Source organism: Nematolebias whitei, chromosome 18, assembly GCF_014905685.2.
Source record: "Nematolebias whitei isolate Nwh7 chromosome 18, NemWhi1, whole genome shotgun sequence".
Classification (NCBI taxonomy): Eukaryota; Metazoa; Chordata; class Actinopteri; order Cyprinodontiformes; family Rivulidae; genus Nematolebias; species Nematolebias whitei.
The window spans coordinates 3,280,376-3,296,848 of record NC_056515.1 but is presented as its reverse complement, the minus strand read 5'-3'; the positions used below and the strand labels follow the sequence as shown (position 1 = coordinate 3,296,848).

At 45.1% G+C, this 16,473-nt stretch overlaps 1 protein-coding gene across 1 annotated transcript in view; it reads left to right on the top strand.

The window, feature by feature from the left end:
• dcc (DCC netrin 1 receptor) overlaps nt 1–16,473 on the top strand; it is a 506,882-nt gene that overhangs the window by 479,150 nt on the left and 11,259 nt on the right. The window contains exon 24 of the mRNA XM_037692532.1: nt 2,649–2,797. Within this exon, the coding sequence (XP_037548460.1) occupies nt 2,649–2,797 (149 nt within the window). The remainder of the gene's footprint in view (nt 1–2,648; nt 2,798–16,473) is intronic.

Here is a 16,473-nt window from a genome sequence, read left to right as displayed (position 1 = left end):
CCCTCGGAGTAGGAGAGATGAGGAGCGTCTGCCGGGACCCCCTCGGAATAGGAGAAATGAGGACCCACCTCAGGGGCTGCGTGCAGCGTGGAATCCACCTCAGGGATGGCTGTGTGCAGCGTGGAGTCCACCTCAGGAATGGCTGTAACTGGAGTCTTTAGAGTCTCTAATTCAGATAACAAAAAATCATACTCGAGGAGCAAAGAAAGACCAGGGATAGAAAGTAAAAAATCCTCCATCTGGGACAAAACGAAATCAGAGGACGGGTTATTTTTAGCAGAGTTAAATAATTCAAGAATTGTCTGATTAATATGAAAAATATCTTCAGGGGAAAAAAAAGAAATGTCTGTATGAGTGGGTGTGGTGACGGGTGCCGCCCCCACCTGAAACCTGGAAGGTGAGGCGGCGGGACACGCCCCCACGGTGTCACAATGAAAACTCTCCGGAGGTACGGCCAGGCTGGGTCGAACAGCCGCTGCGCGGAGTGGCGGTGAGAGGCCGGATTCCGCCCCCACCAGGAACGTGGAAGGTGAGACGACGGAACCCGCCCCTGTAACATCAACCAGACCGGACTCACCGAACCAAACAGGAGTGGACCGGAGCTCCCACGGGACGCTGGATCTCGCCCCCACCGGAAACCTGGGAGGTGAGACGGTGGACCCCGCTCCCACGAAAACACCGGAACCAGCTCTGAATTTCTGCTCGGCCGACGAGACCGGGCCGGTCGCCGCAGACTGCCTCCGGAACCATCTTCTGCCACTGCGGCGGCGGTGGGACGGTGGAAGGACAGAGATGGAGAGGAGCTCGTCCATCACGGCACGAGGAGGGAAAAAAGAAAAAAGGTGAGTGCTGCCGAGAGAGAACCCTGCCCGCTGGGTTCTGTTCTGGTCGGGTCGTACTGTTAGGATTTGTGTCAGGAGCGAACCCAGAGTGCAGAACAGGGACTCAACTCGGCAGATATACAAAATAGGTTTTTAATGATAAACGAAAAGTACAAAATAAACAAGCTGACGGGGCAGCAAAACTTACATGAACAAGGAAGGAGGCACGGGGAACTCAGGAGACACGAGAGACACGGGGAACTCGAGGGACCAGGAAGACTCAGGGAAAGACTCAGGAGACCCAAGGAAGAGTACCCAACGAAGAACGACCCGACGAAGAACAAGACAGAATAGGACGGTTTAAATACAGGGAGAAGACGAGACATGATAACAAACAGCTGGGACGAGACACAGGTGGCACTAATGGAACTAATGAGGGAGCACGAGGGAAACAGACAAACCGGGCCACAGAAAAGTACCATCCTTACAGTTCTGTAACGAACCCCCTAATGTTTGGACCAAAATCACCACACAAAGTAAAAATTAAATGATATTTATTTTCTTGGTGAAATATTGCAGATTGGGTCAGTTCTGGTACTGGTACTGGTTCTGGTACTGGTTCTAGTACTGGTTCTGGTACAGGTTCCGGATCAGGGACAAGTCTATGAGACAGAGATCGGTTAGTGGTCGTACAGGAGACTATGGGGAGTAGAAAAGTCAAATAAGGAGGACCACTAACCGTTTCAGATGATCTTGGGGGTTCTGGCGACTGGAGAAGTCCGAACTGATCCGGACCGCTGCTGGAGGAGCTGAGTCCAGTGAGGGGCTGCAGCCGGCCGCAGCGACAGGCAGGTGATAAGTCCGTCAGGCACAGAGTTGTGGTCCAACGAGTCAGGGTCCAAAACCAAAGAGCAGATGACTGAAGGGACCGGAGGAGTAGACAAAGAGGTGTAGTCATGCAGGCGAAGATCAGAACCGAAGACAGAAGGCTTAATAATCCAAGGGGTCGAGTGAGAGACAATGTCCAGGTGAGTCGTGGATCCAGGAGCCGGGAGGTCGAACCGAGAGGTAAGGACAGGAGCGGGACAGGAACGAGGAGAACAGGTAATCTATGACAGGGAAACACTATGGCTAGAGGGAAACAAAACAGGATCATGAACGCGAGGTATCTACTTGCAGAAAACTGTTTTCATCTACCGGGCACCGAAGAGGAAACAGAGTGAAGCTTATATAGGGTGAGAGTGACAGGTGCAGCCAGTTGAGCTCTAATCAGCTGCTGCTGGCTGCCGTGAAGACAAAGCTAAACAAACAGTAAGGACGCCCTCTACCAGCATGCAGAGAAGACAAACTAAAACGCACATGTATAAATAAACACTGCAGGAGCGGACAGAATAAATGAAATTTACAGGACAGATCTACTGAAAACTTTAAAAAGTGATCATGGTGACATAAAATATAATCTAAGGGACGTGATTCGTGACAGTAGGCCTTTGTAGCTAGTCCTGCTTCAAATTCTTTCTGCTTGAACATGTTAACCCCCCCCCCCCCCCATCATGGCCACCATGTTCCCCATCCTCAACCCATGATCCCGTCATGCTGCCTTCAAGATGATAAACCACAACAACATGGTACAGGAGTTCAGTGCATGCTCATAACCCTCTTCAAACTGTTCCATTCCATCAGTCTGTGTCCTAATACACTCCTGAAGACTTTGCCAAGACTCTGCAAAGACCACACAAGTCCTACAGTTTCTTTAACGTAGTATCAAAGTCATCATCCAAGTTTTAAGTGTCTACGATGTTTTTAAACTTCTCTTGTCTCTTCCAGCTGCAAGCCTTCCCAAGCCCCAGGTGAAGACAGCCTCTTTGGGTCAGACGGGTAAAGCTCGATCTCCATTGTTGCCCGTGTCAGTACCGACGGCGCCGGAGCAGCAGGAAGAGGGAGAAACAACGCCGGCAGAGGATCCAACTAACAACGTAAGTCTGCATAGAGGTACGGCTGAATGAAGAAATGCTGGGTTGGTTTAATACCACAGATGTGTCGTAACCATCGAAACAAAGGTTCCTTTACAACTTCAAGGTGGTAACATTAGTGTTTATAATTAAAAACAGACTAATGCAGTGCTTCTCAATTATTTTCTGTTATGCCCCCTCCACCCCACAATTCTTTGCCGCAACTGTAAATAGTATGTTTATAAAATTGTTATAAGTACACCTCTGTCCTTATAAGCATTAAAGAAAAAAAATATATAGAGATCAACTTACAACAAACAATAGTGCATCAATTTGCCTGAAATAAAGCAACAATCCTTTTTTAAACTGTAAACTTTTTTGACCATTTGATACTGAAAAATAAAATAAAATATAATCAATAAATAATAATAAATTCAAATTGATCAGTAACATTTTAACTCAGGTGTGTTATATAAAACACTTTGACCTACAAAACAAAAATGAATAAAACAATTTATGCTGATTTTTTTTTTTTTTTATCAAAATGAGAAAGTCAGGATCAATGAGTACACTCATCGATAAAACAACAAGAAAAAATTGTCAACATGAAAGAAGAACGAGGGAGCAGGTAACCCTCTCGCTTTGAGTTTACTCTTTGTCACCTACATGCTGTGGGTGACAAACGTCCAGAGAATCAAATAACAGCAGCTTAACTGGAGGAGGTGAATTAATTTTGTTAGCAATTAATAGAGTCCTAACATTTATTAAACATTACTTCTGTAAATTGTGCTTTGACAAACTTATCAATAAAACTAAAACATTTTGTCAACGCAAAAAAGAGGAAAGAGGGGGCAGGTGTTGCTCTCGCTTGAGTTTACTCTTTGTTGCATGTGCGCTGTGAGGGACGTCCAGGGCACATGGACCATAACAGCAGCAGAGGACGGAGGAGGTGACAGACTGGTCGGAGTTTATTTGTCGTGCCAGCAGCACAGGGGAGAGACACGGTTCATGCATGGCTCCCAAAACGACAAGGCAGCCATATTTGTTAATAACGTTATTATTATGAACGCACGCGACAAAATGGGTATGTTGAGAAAAAAATAAAAAAAACTACTCCCTGTGGCAAAAAAAGCATGTTTTCTAGGGTCACATGCGCCCCCCCCCCCCTCCACTGGCATTGCCCCAGGCCCCCCCAGGGGGGCGCGCCCCACTATTTGAGAAGGACTGGACTAATGTGATTAGGAGCTGATGTGTGTGCTAGTTAATTTATTCTCTATAACTGGAGTTTATTGGTTTGCAGATATAAGGCATCTGTTTTACTGAAGAATCCGCGTCCTTAAACCTGTCACCTTCAACGACTTGATCTACTGGAGTAAACTTTTGAAATGAAGATGAGCATATATGGACTGAATTTATAAATAACATTGATGTTATAGGCCTGCTTATATGAAGCTATTGCTCTGAATGGTTTTGGATTAACTCTAGATGTCAGGACAGAGGCTCTATTCAACTCTGGTATTAAACTCCTAAAATATGTGATAATTATGTTTGCCTTAAAGCATAGATGAAAACTAAGATAAAGAGGGAAAAAAAAGTGTCAATGCAAATGATTACACGCCATCATATTCACTTCATCCATCATGGTAAATGGTAAATGGACTGTACTTATATAGCGCCTTTCTATCTTATTTCAAGATACTCAAAGCGCTTTACAACACAATCTGTGTCCTCATTTACTCATTCATACCACACTCTACTAGATCTCTACAAAGCTAATTGAACAAATCATTCTAATGAGACTAATCAGTGCTTTATCACATTCATACACGGATGGGACACACATCAGAGGCAACGAGGAGTTCAGTGTCTTGCCCAGGAACACTTCGACATGTGACTGCTGGTGGATTCGAACCCCCATCTCTCGCATTGGAGGACGACTGCTCTAACCACTCAACCACAGCCGCCCCATCATCTCACCAAGACTGAAGGACCGTGTGAGTGAATGAGGCAGGAGGTTCTTCTTACAACGGATAGGCACTTCTTGTTTAGAAGAAAGACTTTCGTACGTAAGCTGGGAGAAGATTTGTCTTTTAGCTGGTCTGGAAACAACACCTTGGACCCAGAAGAACTGGAAGAGGTGGGTTAGCTGGAAGCTAACCCATCCATCATCTGGTTCTGGATGCAGGTCTCAGGTACAGCCTCAATCACGGAGGTCCAGACTTCTCTTTCCACAGCCACCTCTTCCATCCCTTCTGGGAGTATTCCAAGGTGTTGTAGTGGCTTACTACATTAATACTTTTGGGTTCATTAAATAAAACAGTAGACACCTTGGTTCTGTTTGACAGCAAATGGGGGTTTTATTTGAAGCTTAGCCCAAAGGCCAAACAGCCAGGGATACCTCGGGACCTCAAAGGCAGAACCCCTGTCTAAATATAGTACAGTATCTTATTTATACTTTTCATTGACGTCAGAAGTCAGAAGGTTGTATAACACTTTATCAGTCCTTTCCTATTTTAGAAAAACACTTGAGATAAACGAATTCTTCCTAGGTCACTTGTTGTCAAAACAGTTCTGATGGAAAACGGTCTTATACAAACAGTTGATCTTACGCCCAGAAATTCCTGGTACTTTTAAACAAGTACAGGTCAGTACAGGTCGACTTCAAGCACTTCTCAGAATCTGTTAAAAGCAAGTTCTGTTGAACACAGTTGTTGTAAGTTAAAAGGCATTTCTTTTGGCCTCATTAAACAGATTATCAAATTAATAAATTTCTTAGATTCTACAGTGTTCCCAGGCCGTCTGAGAGACAGATCTTCTCCCAGTTGGACATGTCCAGAACACCTCCCTATGGAGGTGTCCAGGGTCCATCCTTACCAGATGTCTGAACCTCCTCAGCTGGCTCCTCTGGATGTGGAGGAGCAGTGGTTCTACTCAGAGTCTCTCCTGGAGAACGGAACTTCTCTTCTGATCTCTAAGGAGAGTCCAGCTACCTTGCAGAGAGAACTCATTTAGACCTCCTGGATTCAGGATCTCATACTTTCAGTCTCTACCTCCTGCCACCAGAAGCACCAAAACCTGGTTTGATGCCCATGCCACAGTGCTTGACTGGCCAGCCAACTCGCCGGACCTAAACTCCATTGAGAATCTATGTGGTATTCTCAAGAGGAAAATGAGGGTCACCAGACCCAACAACAAAGAAGAGCTGACAGCAAGCATCAAGGTAATCTGGGCTTCCATAACTCCCAGGCAATGCCACAGGCTGATTGCCTCAATGTCACGTTGCATCGAGGCAGTGATTAAGACAAAGGGATTCACAACCAAGTATTGAAGATTGAAATATCGTTTTGGAAGTACCATATTTTGGTTGATTTGTTGTGATCCTAATTTCTTTCTTTTTTCCTTCAAAAACTGAGAAGTGTGGACTGATTTCTTCACAGTTCTATTTTTTTAAAATCCTGTTTTCATGGGTTTCATGAGCCCAAATTATGTAAAAATAAAAAATACTTTACATCGTTTAAATTGTGGGCCATGAATATATCATCTATTAAATATTAACTTTTTGAATGGAATTATGGAGGTTAAACAACTTTTCCATGATATTTTAATTTTTTGGAAAGGTTCTATATATATGCTCACTGAATGCTTTCTAAAAATTTCATTAGAATTTGTCCAGTTGTGCATGAGATATTTTGCTAACAGTGCAGACACAAGCAAAAACTTCAAAGTTTACAAATGTTCTCTGCAATTACTTAAAGTCAGTTTTTTTAACAAAACAACTGACTGTAGTGTTTAAACAAATCAGATATTTACGTCGATATATTGTCTGCGGTAAAACACAAAACCTACATTTTTAAAATGGAATAATTTGTCTTTTATCTGGAGAGATAAAGAGAGACAAACAAAATAATCAAATCACTTGTTTATTAAAGAAGCAAGTCAGATGCTGGAGGTTCATCCTTATTTGTCCTGTTCCTCCTTAATGCGATTCAATTAAAAAATTAAAGCTGCTGACGACAAAAATCTCATATTCAGAGAGCAACTATCATGTGTAAGAGTTGCACTGAAAGCCTGAAGAACAGGTGGAGTGGACAACAATAACAGAGATGAGGAGGATTTACAGCTGAGTGAAGAGAATCGAGGAAAAATGAGAGGGAGGAGGAGAGGAAAGGAAGAAAAGTGTAAAAACAATTAAAGGAAAAGAGGAACAAATAGGAGGATCAAGGATTAGATAGAACAAGCCTGAAGCAAATCTGAGGGAGAAAGAGAAGAATGGAGGAGGACAAGAGGAGCGATAAACGACTGAAGATGATGATGTTGAGGGATGTCGGACGTCTGGGCTTGTTAAATATTCATACATGATTCAATGACAATAGGATTGGAGGAGGTGTCGCCACGGTAACCAGAGGAGGAGAAGCTGGTTATGGATGAGAGGAGGACCGGAGGACCACGAGGTGTCACTGTAGCAACTGGAAGAGGAGAAGGAGGAGAATGGGAGAGGGGGGTTTCCATGACAACATGGGTGAAGTGATGCTTTGGGTTTAGCTAGAGGAGAGAAGCTGCAGTGTTGATTAAAAAAAAACTATTGGATGAAGAAAAGATAGAGTGGAGGTCTGTCTGCGGCTCATCATAATCGATCCGCTCTTTTCCCACTGTGTCATTGGTTGATCCATCAGTCAGATATGTTGATAACAGGCCGCGATGCAGAGCAGAAAATATCTGACCTGTAATTTAAACGCACATTTATTATTTCTGTTAGGTGCCTTAAAGGTGGAGGAGGTGTTAGATTTTTATTTTTATTTTTTTTTGACATGCCAAGACATTTATCTTCAGGTTTTACCAGAAGATCCAAACTTCGTTAGAAAAAAAAAAAAACATGGTACCATACCATACCATTTTATTTATAGAGCACTTAAAACAGCAACAAGGCCAACCAAAGGGCTGTACAGACAAAACAACAGGTAACACACAAAGCAAAATACAAAATGAAGTAAGTCAGAAATATAGACATAAAAACGATGCAGATAATGACGACTAACCAGTGTGGAGCATACAGGTTCAAAACACAGATCCTTTGGTGTTGAATGCTACTGAATAGTAGTGGGTTTTTAAACGGGACTTGAAAACCAAGAGGGAGGGGGCCAGTCTGACAAGCAGAGGTAACTCGTTCCAGAGTCTTGGTCCTGCTACAGAGAAGGCCCTGTCACCTCTGCGCTTAAGACGAGTTCCTGGAACTGTGAGGAGCAACTGGTCCGCTGACCTCAGGGAATGTGGTGGGACATACGGTTGTAGCAGATCAGAGAGATGGGGGGTGGGGGGGGGGGGACTGTTCAGTGATTTGTAGACATACATGAGTATTTTGAACTGGATTCGAAAGTGAACCGGTAACCAGTGCAGGGAGGCTAAAACTGGTGTAACGTGCTCTCTTTTGCCTGTACTGGTTAAAAATTGGGCTGCTGCATTCTGAACAAGTTGTAGTCATGCTATGGAGGTTTGACTGATACCAAACAGGAGCAAATTGCAGTAATCAAGCCTAGATGTAATGAATGCATGTATTACTGTCTCTAGGTTATTTTTGGACAATATGGGCTTCAGTTTAGACAGCCGCCTCAGTTGGAAGAATGTTAAAATCAAATGAGCATCTGTCACAGTTTGTAGGTATTAAACTCAGGATGCACACACTTCCTGACTCAGAGTCCGACTCTGACATTGATGATAAAACGCCCCCTTTCCAAGGCTAGAGGAGCCGACGATGTTGGTATGTACCTCCAAAAAATAAAGGTTCACCTCAAAAAGTCCCCAGGTGTGACAGACATTGATAAGCTCTACCTGATTTACATCACGTCTGACCGACATATCAAGCGGTTTCTTAAATGTCTGCCTGACATGGTTAAGGAGGACATCTCTCTCCTCACTCAAGCGATGATGGAGTATGAGAGCCACGCAAGTCAGTCTGGCCCAGGTACTGCAATGAATGTGAAACAAGGTAAGTATGAAGCCCCACACTTGTATTACTATCGCCTCCTTTGTGCATTTTATGGGCCACGTGATGAACCGGGGTTGGAAGAGGACCTGTACTTTAAAACAGTGTTTATCCAGAACCTCCACCCCTCAATCAGTGGTCAACTGGGTATCCTTATGGACCCAAAGATGCCAAAACTCAGGTTGCGAGAACTGGTTTCCAGAGCTTTCTACAAAGGCAAACCCATGAAAGAGAACCAGCCTGTTCTATTTCGTGTAAGCTACGCCCTTTAAAAGCTGTCACAATTGGGTTTACTCGCACGCAGAAGAAACTTCTAGTCCACGCCCACCTGCTGTGTGGTCCCCACCTGGTCCGTTATAAATTGCATCTGGACTAGGGGTTGAACGAGTATATAATTTTTAAACTCGACATTAACATAATAAAACCTGAGTAGAACGCGAGTGTTTGATGACGTCATAGATCTCCAGATACAAAAATAAATAAATAAAACCACAAAAAAATTTAATTATTTACAAAAAAAAGACCAACAAAATATTGGGAGCGTATATTATGCTCCTAACATTTATCATACTGCAAATAAGTCACAGGAAAAACTAAACTATTAGTTATTATTATTAAACTGCAAACGTGAAGAAACATGCAGCATGTCAAAAACGAAACTTAAAACAGTGGAGGGGGGGTCGACCACCCCGCACCACCGCCAGCTGTGGTGCGCATTAAGTTTAGTTTTAGAGATTAATATGTTTATAGATATTTTTTATAGGTTTAGAGATTAATATTATTTGCTTTTTGTTTGTGAAACAAGGTCAGAGGAAGCTGGTTCTGGTTCGGTGGATTGGACCCGGTGTTACACCCTACTCTGTGACCTGCAACAGTGCAACACCGCCCCTAAGGTCATACAGTGGTCACATAATATGACATCACTACGGATACTCGACGTTACATTTTTAACCTCGATAGATGTCCTAGCAATCGATGTGTAGATTACTCGAATACTCTGTTAATGCCCTAATCTGGACTGGAGATCGATTCCCGTTTTTTCTCCTGCCAATGCTAAGAACACTACTTCTAAGAAAGAATACATGTAATGGAAAAGAAAAGAGAAGAAGAAAGATGACTTCCATTAAGAAATCGAAGACCATCTGTCTGTGCCTCGCATGCCACACAGGCTACATCTTATCAATGGACCTGCACGTCATGTGTGAAAGCTCCCTTTCTTAGATAGAGAACTTTACTAATTGACTTTTATGTATGTGAATGTTTCCGGTAAAGTGCCCTGAGACAACTTTATTGTGATTTGGCGCTATATAAATAAACTGAATTGAATTGAATTGCCTGGGAGTTGACCATGCTTGACAAGCTTTGGATCCGCTCTTCTCCCATCCAGCCTGTAAACTTTTTTCAGCTGAGGAGGAGCAGCACTGGTGTGAGCTCTTTTCCTCTAAGGCGGATAAGTTACAACCGAAGGGGGACTGTTCTCTCGAAGAATTTTTGAACTCCCTGGACACGGAGTTCCTAAACACGTCCCTTTCTGAAGCTGAAACCGCTAGCAGATATGCTCCATCCTGCCTTACAGGAGGTTTAGAGCCGGTGTTGCCTTCGATGGTTGCCTCCCCAAGTGCCCAGGAGTCGACCACCACTCTGTTCCACAAGCTCCCAGAGATAATTGGGACGTCTGTGAGAGCCTGCAACCTGGAAGAGCCTGAACCGGCAGCCATGTCGACCCTTTTGACAGGAAGGTTTGCCGCCCAGCACATTGGACACCAGGACCCGGTCTGACCCTGTTTCCCGTCTGTGTCCGCCCTCCTCCTGGGTTCAGCCAACAATCCCTTAAAGTTGGGGGCTCCTGTCACCTCCTACACGACCATCACCAAAGGGCTCACGGACCAGGGATTTCTTACAGTCTCTCCCCTAGAACCCAGTTTGTCTACTGTTTTTGGGGTAAGAGCAGCGAAATATGTCGGCCAACATATTATCCCGCCATCCTCCAGTGACCAGCTCACTACAAAGCTGATGGACAGAATTCATCAATGAACAACATCGCTATGCTAGCCCTTAGCATAGCTAAAGAGGTGAAGGAACTGAACCTGTTCTCCACAGATCTGGACCATATCGGCACGGCTGCAGACATGATCACCACCCTGTGTGTGGTGCTTGCAGTGTGCTCCGCCCACATCTCATCCTGGGCAACGTTGCTACAGAGACAGATGTGGTTGAAACTGTCCCCATCCATCCCAGAAGACATTAAGAAAGAACTCCTGGAAGGTCCTGTGTCCCCAGATGGCCTCTTCGAACCTCATTTTTAGTCAGTCCTAAATCAGCTGCAGTCCTCATCCGATGCCCTGGAACAGGTGCGGAGACACTCGACCCTACCCCAAGCAGATTCCTGCCCCGCTCGGACACCTGGCCACTGGAGGGAACAGAGCAGGTTCTAGCGCCAGCAGCAGAGATGCTCCACGGCCGCTGCAACTTTTTCTGGGGGCCCCCCCACCAGCCTTTCCCAGAGGACAAACGTCCCAGATGCAACAAAGATCTGGGACTTTCAGAGGCAGAGGCCGGCAACAGAATGGCCCATGGCCAACTCAGATGCAGGACACGTGGAGGAGGCAGTACAGAAAAAGTACAGGTTGGGGGGGGGGGGGGGGGGTTGCTGAGATGAGCAGGGTTTTTAAAGTGAAAATTAAGAAAAACTTTTTCAAAAAGCATTTCTTCATTCAGACAGGCTGAATTCATCTGTTTTGTTTTTTCTAAGCACATCCTCCACAATTAATGAAAAGGTTAGCCTGAGGCAACTGTTCAAAGGTAAACAAAAAGAAAAACAGTTTTGGTCTAATGACACACAAACAGGAGATGGAGCGGCTGCGCTTGAGACTTCCACTCACCAGCCCTGCCTCCTCACGTGTCTGAGGAGGCGAGCGCTGAGGGCAGCTGTCAGAATATACAGAGTGGTAAGATGTTTAACAAAAAGTTAATGCCCAAAGACATGTGTGGGGACATTTCTGTCCCCACACACTCAGGTAGAAAACATGAACCTGCAGTCGTGCTTTTTTGCTTTTTTCTGTCTTATTCAGACCTTCCTGCCTTTTCCACTACATCAAGTCTCTGATCCGTCTCAATATCAGCCATGCGGTTCATTAGGATTTACCTACTGCCTGCCCTGCTTTGGACTCTCCAGCTGCTCATCCACCACCACCCGGCATCTGGCCTTCTCCATTACTCAGCGGTCAAGCTCCTTCGCCTTCGTTTCCTACCAGCCGTGCCACCTGTGCTCCCTCTTCATGACATTGCCTTCCATCCTCGCCGGAGATACATTCACCGTGGCTCCCGCCGTAGACTCCACGCTGACAAGTCAAACCCCATAAACTCCATCTGGTCTGACTCTCACCATTCTACACGCCGCAATACTCGGGCCGCTAACAGTAATAGCATGTTAGCTAGCCTAGCTTGGTCGGCTAATGCTCCGGTCGCTACCAACTCCTCCTCCGTAAGGTTTGGCCTTCTGAACGTTCGCTCACTCACTGGCAAAGGTCAGCTTATTCAAGACCTAATATCTGACCGTAAGATAGATTTTATTTGTCTAACAGAAACGTGGCAACAACAAAATGACTTTTTCCACCTGAATGAATCTACCCCACCGAGGTTTGTTTACATCGCCAAATCCCGCGAGTCCGGCCGCGGAGGAGGTCTCGTGATAATTCACCGCGAGAACTGGAAGGTCAGCTGGTCTCTCAACAAAATCGATCAACTTCTCCCGACAGGAGTCAGGGTAAGGAGGACACTCTGAACTCTAGAGGAAAAATTGGATTCATGATGACGACTAGAATCTACTGTTTGGGTTGGTGGAATCTGGTTGTCTACAAATTCGTGTGGAGGTGTTGAAGCTTGACAGTGCTCGGACTGAATGTGGAGCTGTGACAGGGAATTGGAGCAGCTGTATCAGGACTGTGATCTCCCTGGCAGCACTCATGAATGGTGGAATAATCTGGAGAAGCTGTGAGCTCAACTTTGGAGTAAAGGATCAATTCGGCTGTTTTGGAGTTTCCATCAGAGAATATGTACCAGCGAGACTTTAAAGGCAGAAGCAACAATTACGAGTTCTGCCTGACCCAAACTGTGGCCTTGACGCCGGACTTATCTCAACTCCTCCTGGAATGTTTTGAAAACAACAAAGATGCTTTGACTGTTTCCTCACCCCTCCCTTCCCCAAGGCCATGGACATGTAACAGAACCTCAACTGAGCTGAAGATGAACGTCACCTCTTATCTGGACAATGGCTGAGGGGGGGCTCTGGACTATGCTACAACTTTCCCTTAAAAATTCAATGTTTTCACCGCCTATATGTACATGTATAACGTATGTTTATGTTGCTTTGCTGTGGTGGTTGTTTTTTATGCCTCAAATTGTGCCCTGTCAAGGACACGGTGTGAGAGATCTTTTTTTTTTATACCGTCTCTCCTCATGTTTTCTTTCCTTTTCTTATCTAAGCAAAATATTATTCTGAATAAGAATAAGAAGGCCGTGCTGATTATTTTAGCCACAGTTTCGTGCACTCCGCCCATCTTCGGACGACTGTACGTACATATTCGAGTTGTATCTCGGTGCAATGCCAATAAAGTTTATTCTGATTCTGATTCTGAAGGTCACGCCGGTTCACACACCTCCCTCTCCCTCCTTTGAGCACACTGTGTGTCTACTCTCCGTCCCTACCCCCACCATTGTTGCCACTTTCTACCGTCCGCCCAAAATCAACAACTCTTTTATAAATGACTTTGCTGCATCAATCACTTCCGGCGAGCTGATGGACAGCAGCTCCCTCCGGCTTCTCTGCAGTCTTTTATCATCAAACTTACCCGTTTTTTCAAACCGGACTAAAGTTGGTCCTCCTTCCAACCGAATTCGGTGTTCAGTGACTCAGAGAGCCGGACGGGACCGTCCAAAAATATATTTTGGTCCAGGACCGGCCGCTCCCACCCCACCGGTCACTCTGAGCGCACCCTGCCGGCCAGGTGACCCCTCGAGCCGGGGAGTCGTCGCACGAAGGTCCGGTGTTTTTTTCTCTCTCTCTCTCTGGACCTCAACAAACTCTTTGTGGTTCTACCTGGTTCCGACAAAAATCGCCGGGTGGTATTTAGCTGGTTTTCTGCTGGAATGGCCCTCGTGGTGTCTTCATAGGTGTGGGGGAAGTGTACCTGTGACCCTCGAATTGGACCAGAACCGAACTGAGGTGGCTGTGGGGATTTCGTCTTCAACAGAGCCGGTCTCAGCTTCAATGAGCAGCCCGTTACTTTTACCGAAGGACTGTCCACCTCCGTGGAATCGCTGTGTTCACCTGGAGGAGACGCTACGGTGCTTTGAAGCGCCGCCAGACCGGAGCAGAACCGCGCCGCCGGACCAGAGCAGAACCGGGCCAGGGATATCTTCAGCCTCTTCGTCTCTCGTGCTGTGGAGCGCCGGAGCCGGACTGGAGCAGAATCGGACCGGACCAGTGTCGACTTCAGCCTCTCCGGTCAGTCTCATTTTTCACCGGGGGTGCCTCTCGTGCTGTCGGGTGCGGAGGTGACGTGCAGAGAAGCAGGGGAGCAGCGCTGCGTGGTGCTCGAGAGAAGTTCGGAGTTTGTATCGGAGTTGCTGCAGGCCTCCATCCAAACTCACCTGGATAATAATTAATTTTATTCCAGATCACACTGTTGGCCCCTGTTGACCTGAAACGAGCTTGGATCATGCCTTTCACTTCAGGAGGATTTTCTGGCAGCTCGCTCTGCTATTTGCTACAAATTATCTGTTTCTGTTTCGGCCTGTTGATTCTGGACCCAGCTTCTTTTTCCCATGGGAGCATCCATCCATCTTCACTGGGGGGCTGGAGCCCCCCTCAGCCCAACTCAAACTGCAGTTGGGCCACCTCGTCGGGTTTGTTTGCCCATTTGAACTGTGACGTTTTATGGTCTGAAACTTTTCTGCATCATTCATATTATTGTCACTATTTTCAGTTCTCAGACTATCTGGAGTCACTGAATCTTGTTAATACACCTGAATCTGTCCATCACTGCAACTTTCACTGTTTTTGGGTTCTGAATGATCACATCTTCATTAATGTTTCTCATTGTTTGATGATGGGGCTAATTGTCACACTGTTAACTCCTGCAATTACACATCAGTCACAAAAAACTCAAGAAAATGTCTGATAATAATGTTGTTACTGCTCTCAGGGATTCAACCCAACCCTGGACCCCCCACTGATTACAGCACACCAAACGACTTTAAGAACGTGTCTGGGCTTCATTTTCTGCCTGTAAACGCTCGTAGCCTTCTGAAAAAACTTGATGCTTTGAAAATTCTGATCAGTTCTTCTGGGGCAGATGTTATCTTTATCTCTGAAACCTGGATCAACAAATCTGTAATGAATAATGACCTGGCAATCAATGGATTTAACATCTACCGCTGTGATCGTCAAAAAAAAGGGGGGGGGGGGTCGCTGTTTACATCAAAGATTCTTTGATTGCTAGTCTTGTGTCTTCTAAAACAATTCCAAACCAGTTTTTGAAGCCTTATCTGTAAACATCACCTTGAATGGAGGTCAGATCTTAATTGTAGTCTGCTGCTACCGCCCCCCCTCAGCATCACCTGAGGCTCTGTCTGCACTGAAGGAATTTCTTGGTAATTTAAAATTCAAAGAGATCCTTTTGGCTGGAGACCTCAACATTGATTGGTGTAAGTCGACCCCCCTCTGTGATAAATTCCAGGAATGCTGCCTGTCTCTCAATTTAACCCAACTGATCGACTCTCCCACTAGATTAAATAAAAACCGTCCTGAAAAACTTTCCATCTTAGACCTATTTCTAACTAATATGCCTCACAAATTCCTTGGTACAGGTGTATTCGCTGATATTTTGAGTGATCATTGTGTGACAGCTGCTTTGAGAGATATTAAACTTCCACCTACTAAGCCCAGATTAATTCAAAAAAGGGATCTGAAAAGTTTTTGTGAACAGTCATTCCTCTGGGATCTGTCTCACTTTGACTGGCATCATATTCTGTTAACTGATGACGTGAACTCCGCTTGGAACTATTTTCATAATAGTTTCATTTATTTTGTGAACAAACATGCTCCTTTTCATCAGTTCAGAATAAAGGGACGAGACAGCCCCTGGTTTACTCTTGAGCTAGCTGACCTCCTGCACAGGAGAGACCATCTTTGGGCTGCAGCGAGAAAATCTGACTCAGACACTGATTGGTTGAGTTTTCGACAGATGAGGAATAAATGCACAACTGCTGTCAAAGCAGCAAAACGCAACTATTTCTTATCTCAGACCTCCAAAAATCTAAATGAGCCTAACAGATTCTGGAAAACCATCAAATCTCTCTCAGGCACCCCCCAATCATCTGACCTCCCATCACAACTTCTCGTTAACTCTGTTCCTTTGTCAAATAAGCACGAGATCCTGAACTGTTTCAACAAACATTTTGTTGCTTCTGGTTCTTTATTTGACACAGTTACTAACAGAAAATCAGCCATTTCCCCTAATAACCAAACTTCTACAAATCAAATCCCTCCTACAAGTCAATCCTCAGTTAATCACAGATTCTCTTTTTCTCCATTCTCAGTCAGTGAGGTCAATAAACTGTTAAAAGATCTTGATCCTAAAAAATCTGCAGGTCCAGATGAACTTCCACCTTATTTCTTAAGGCTGGCTGCTCATATCATCACAGTCCCTGTGACCCA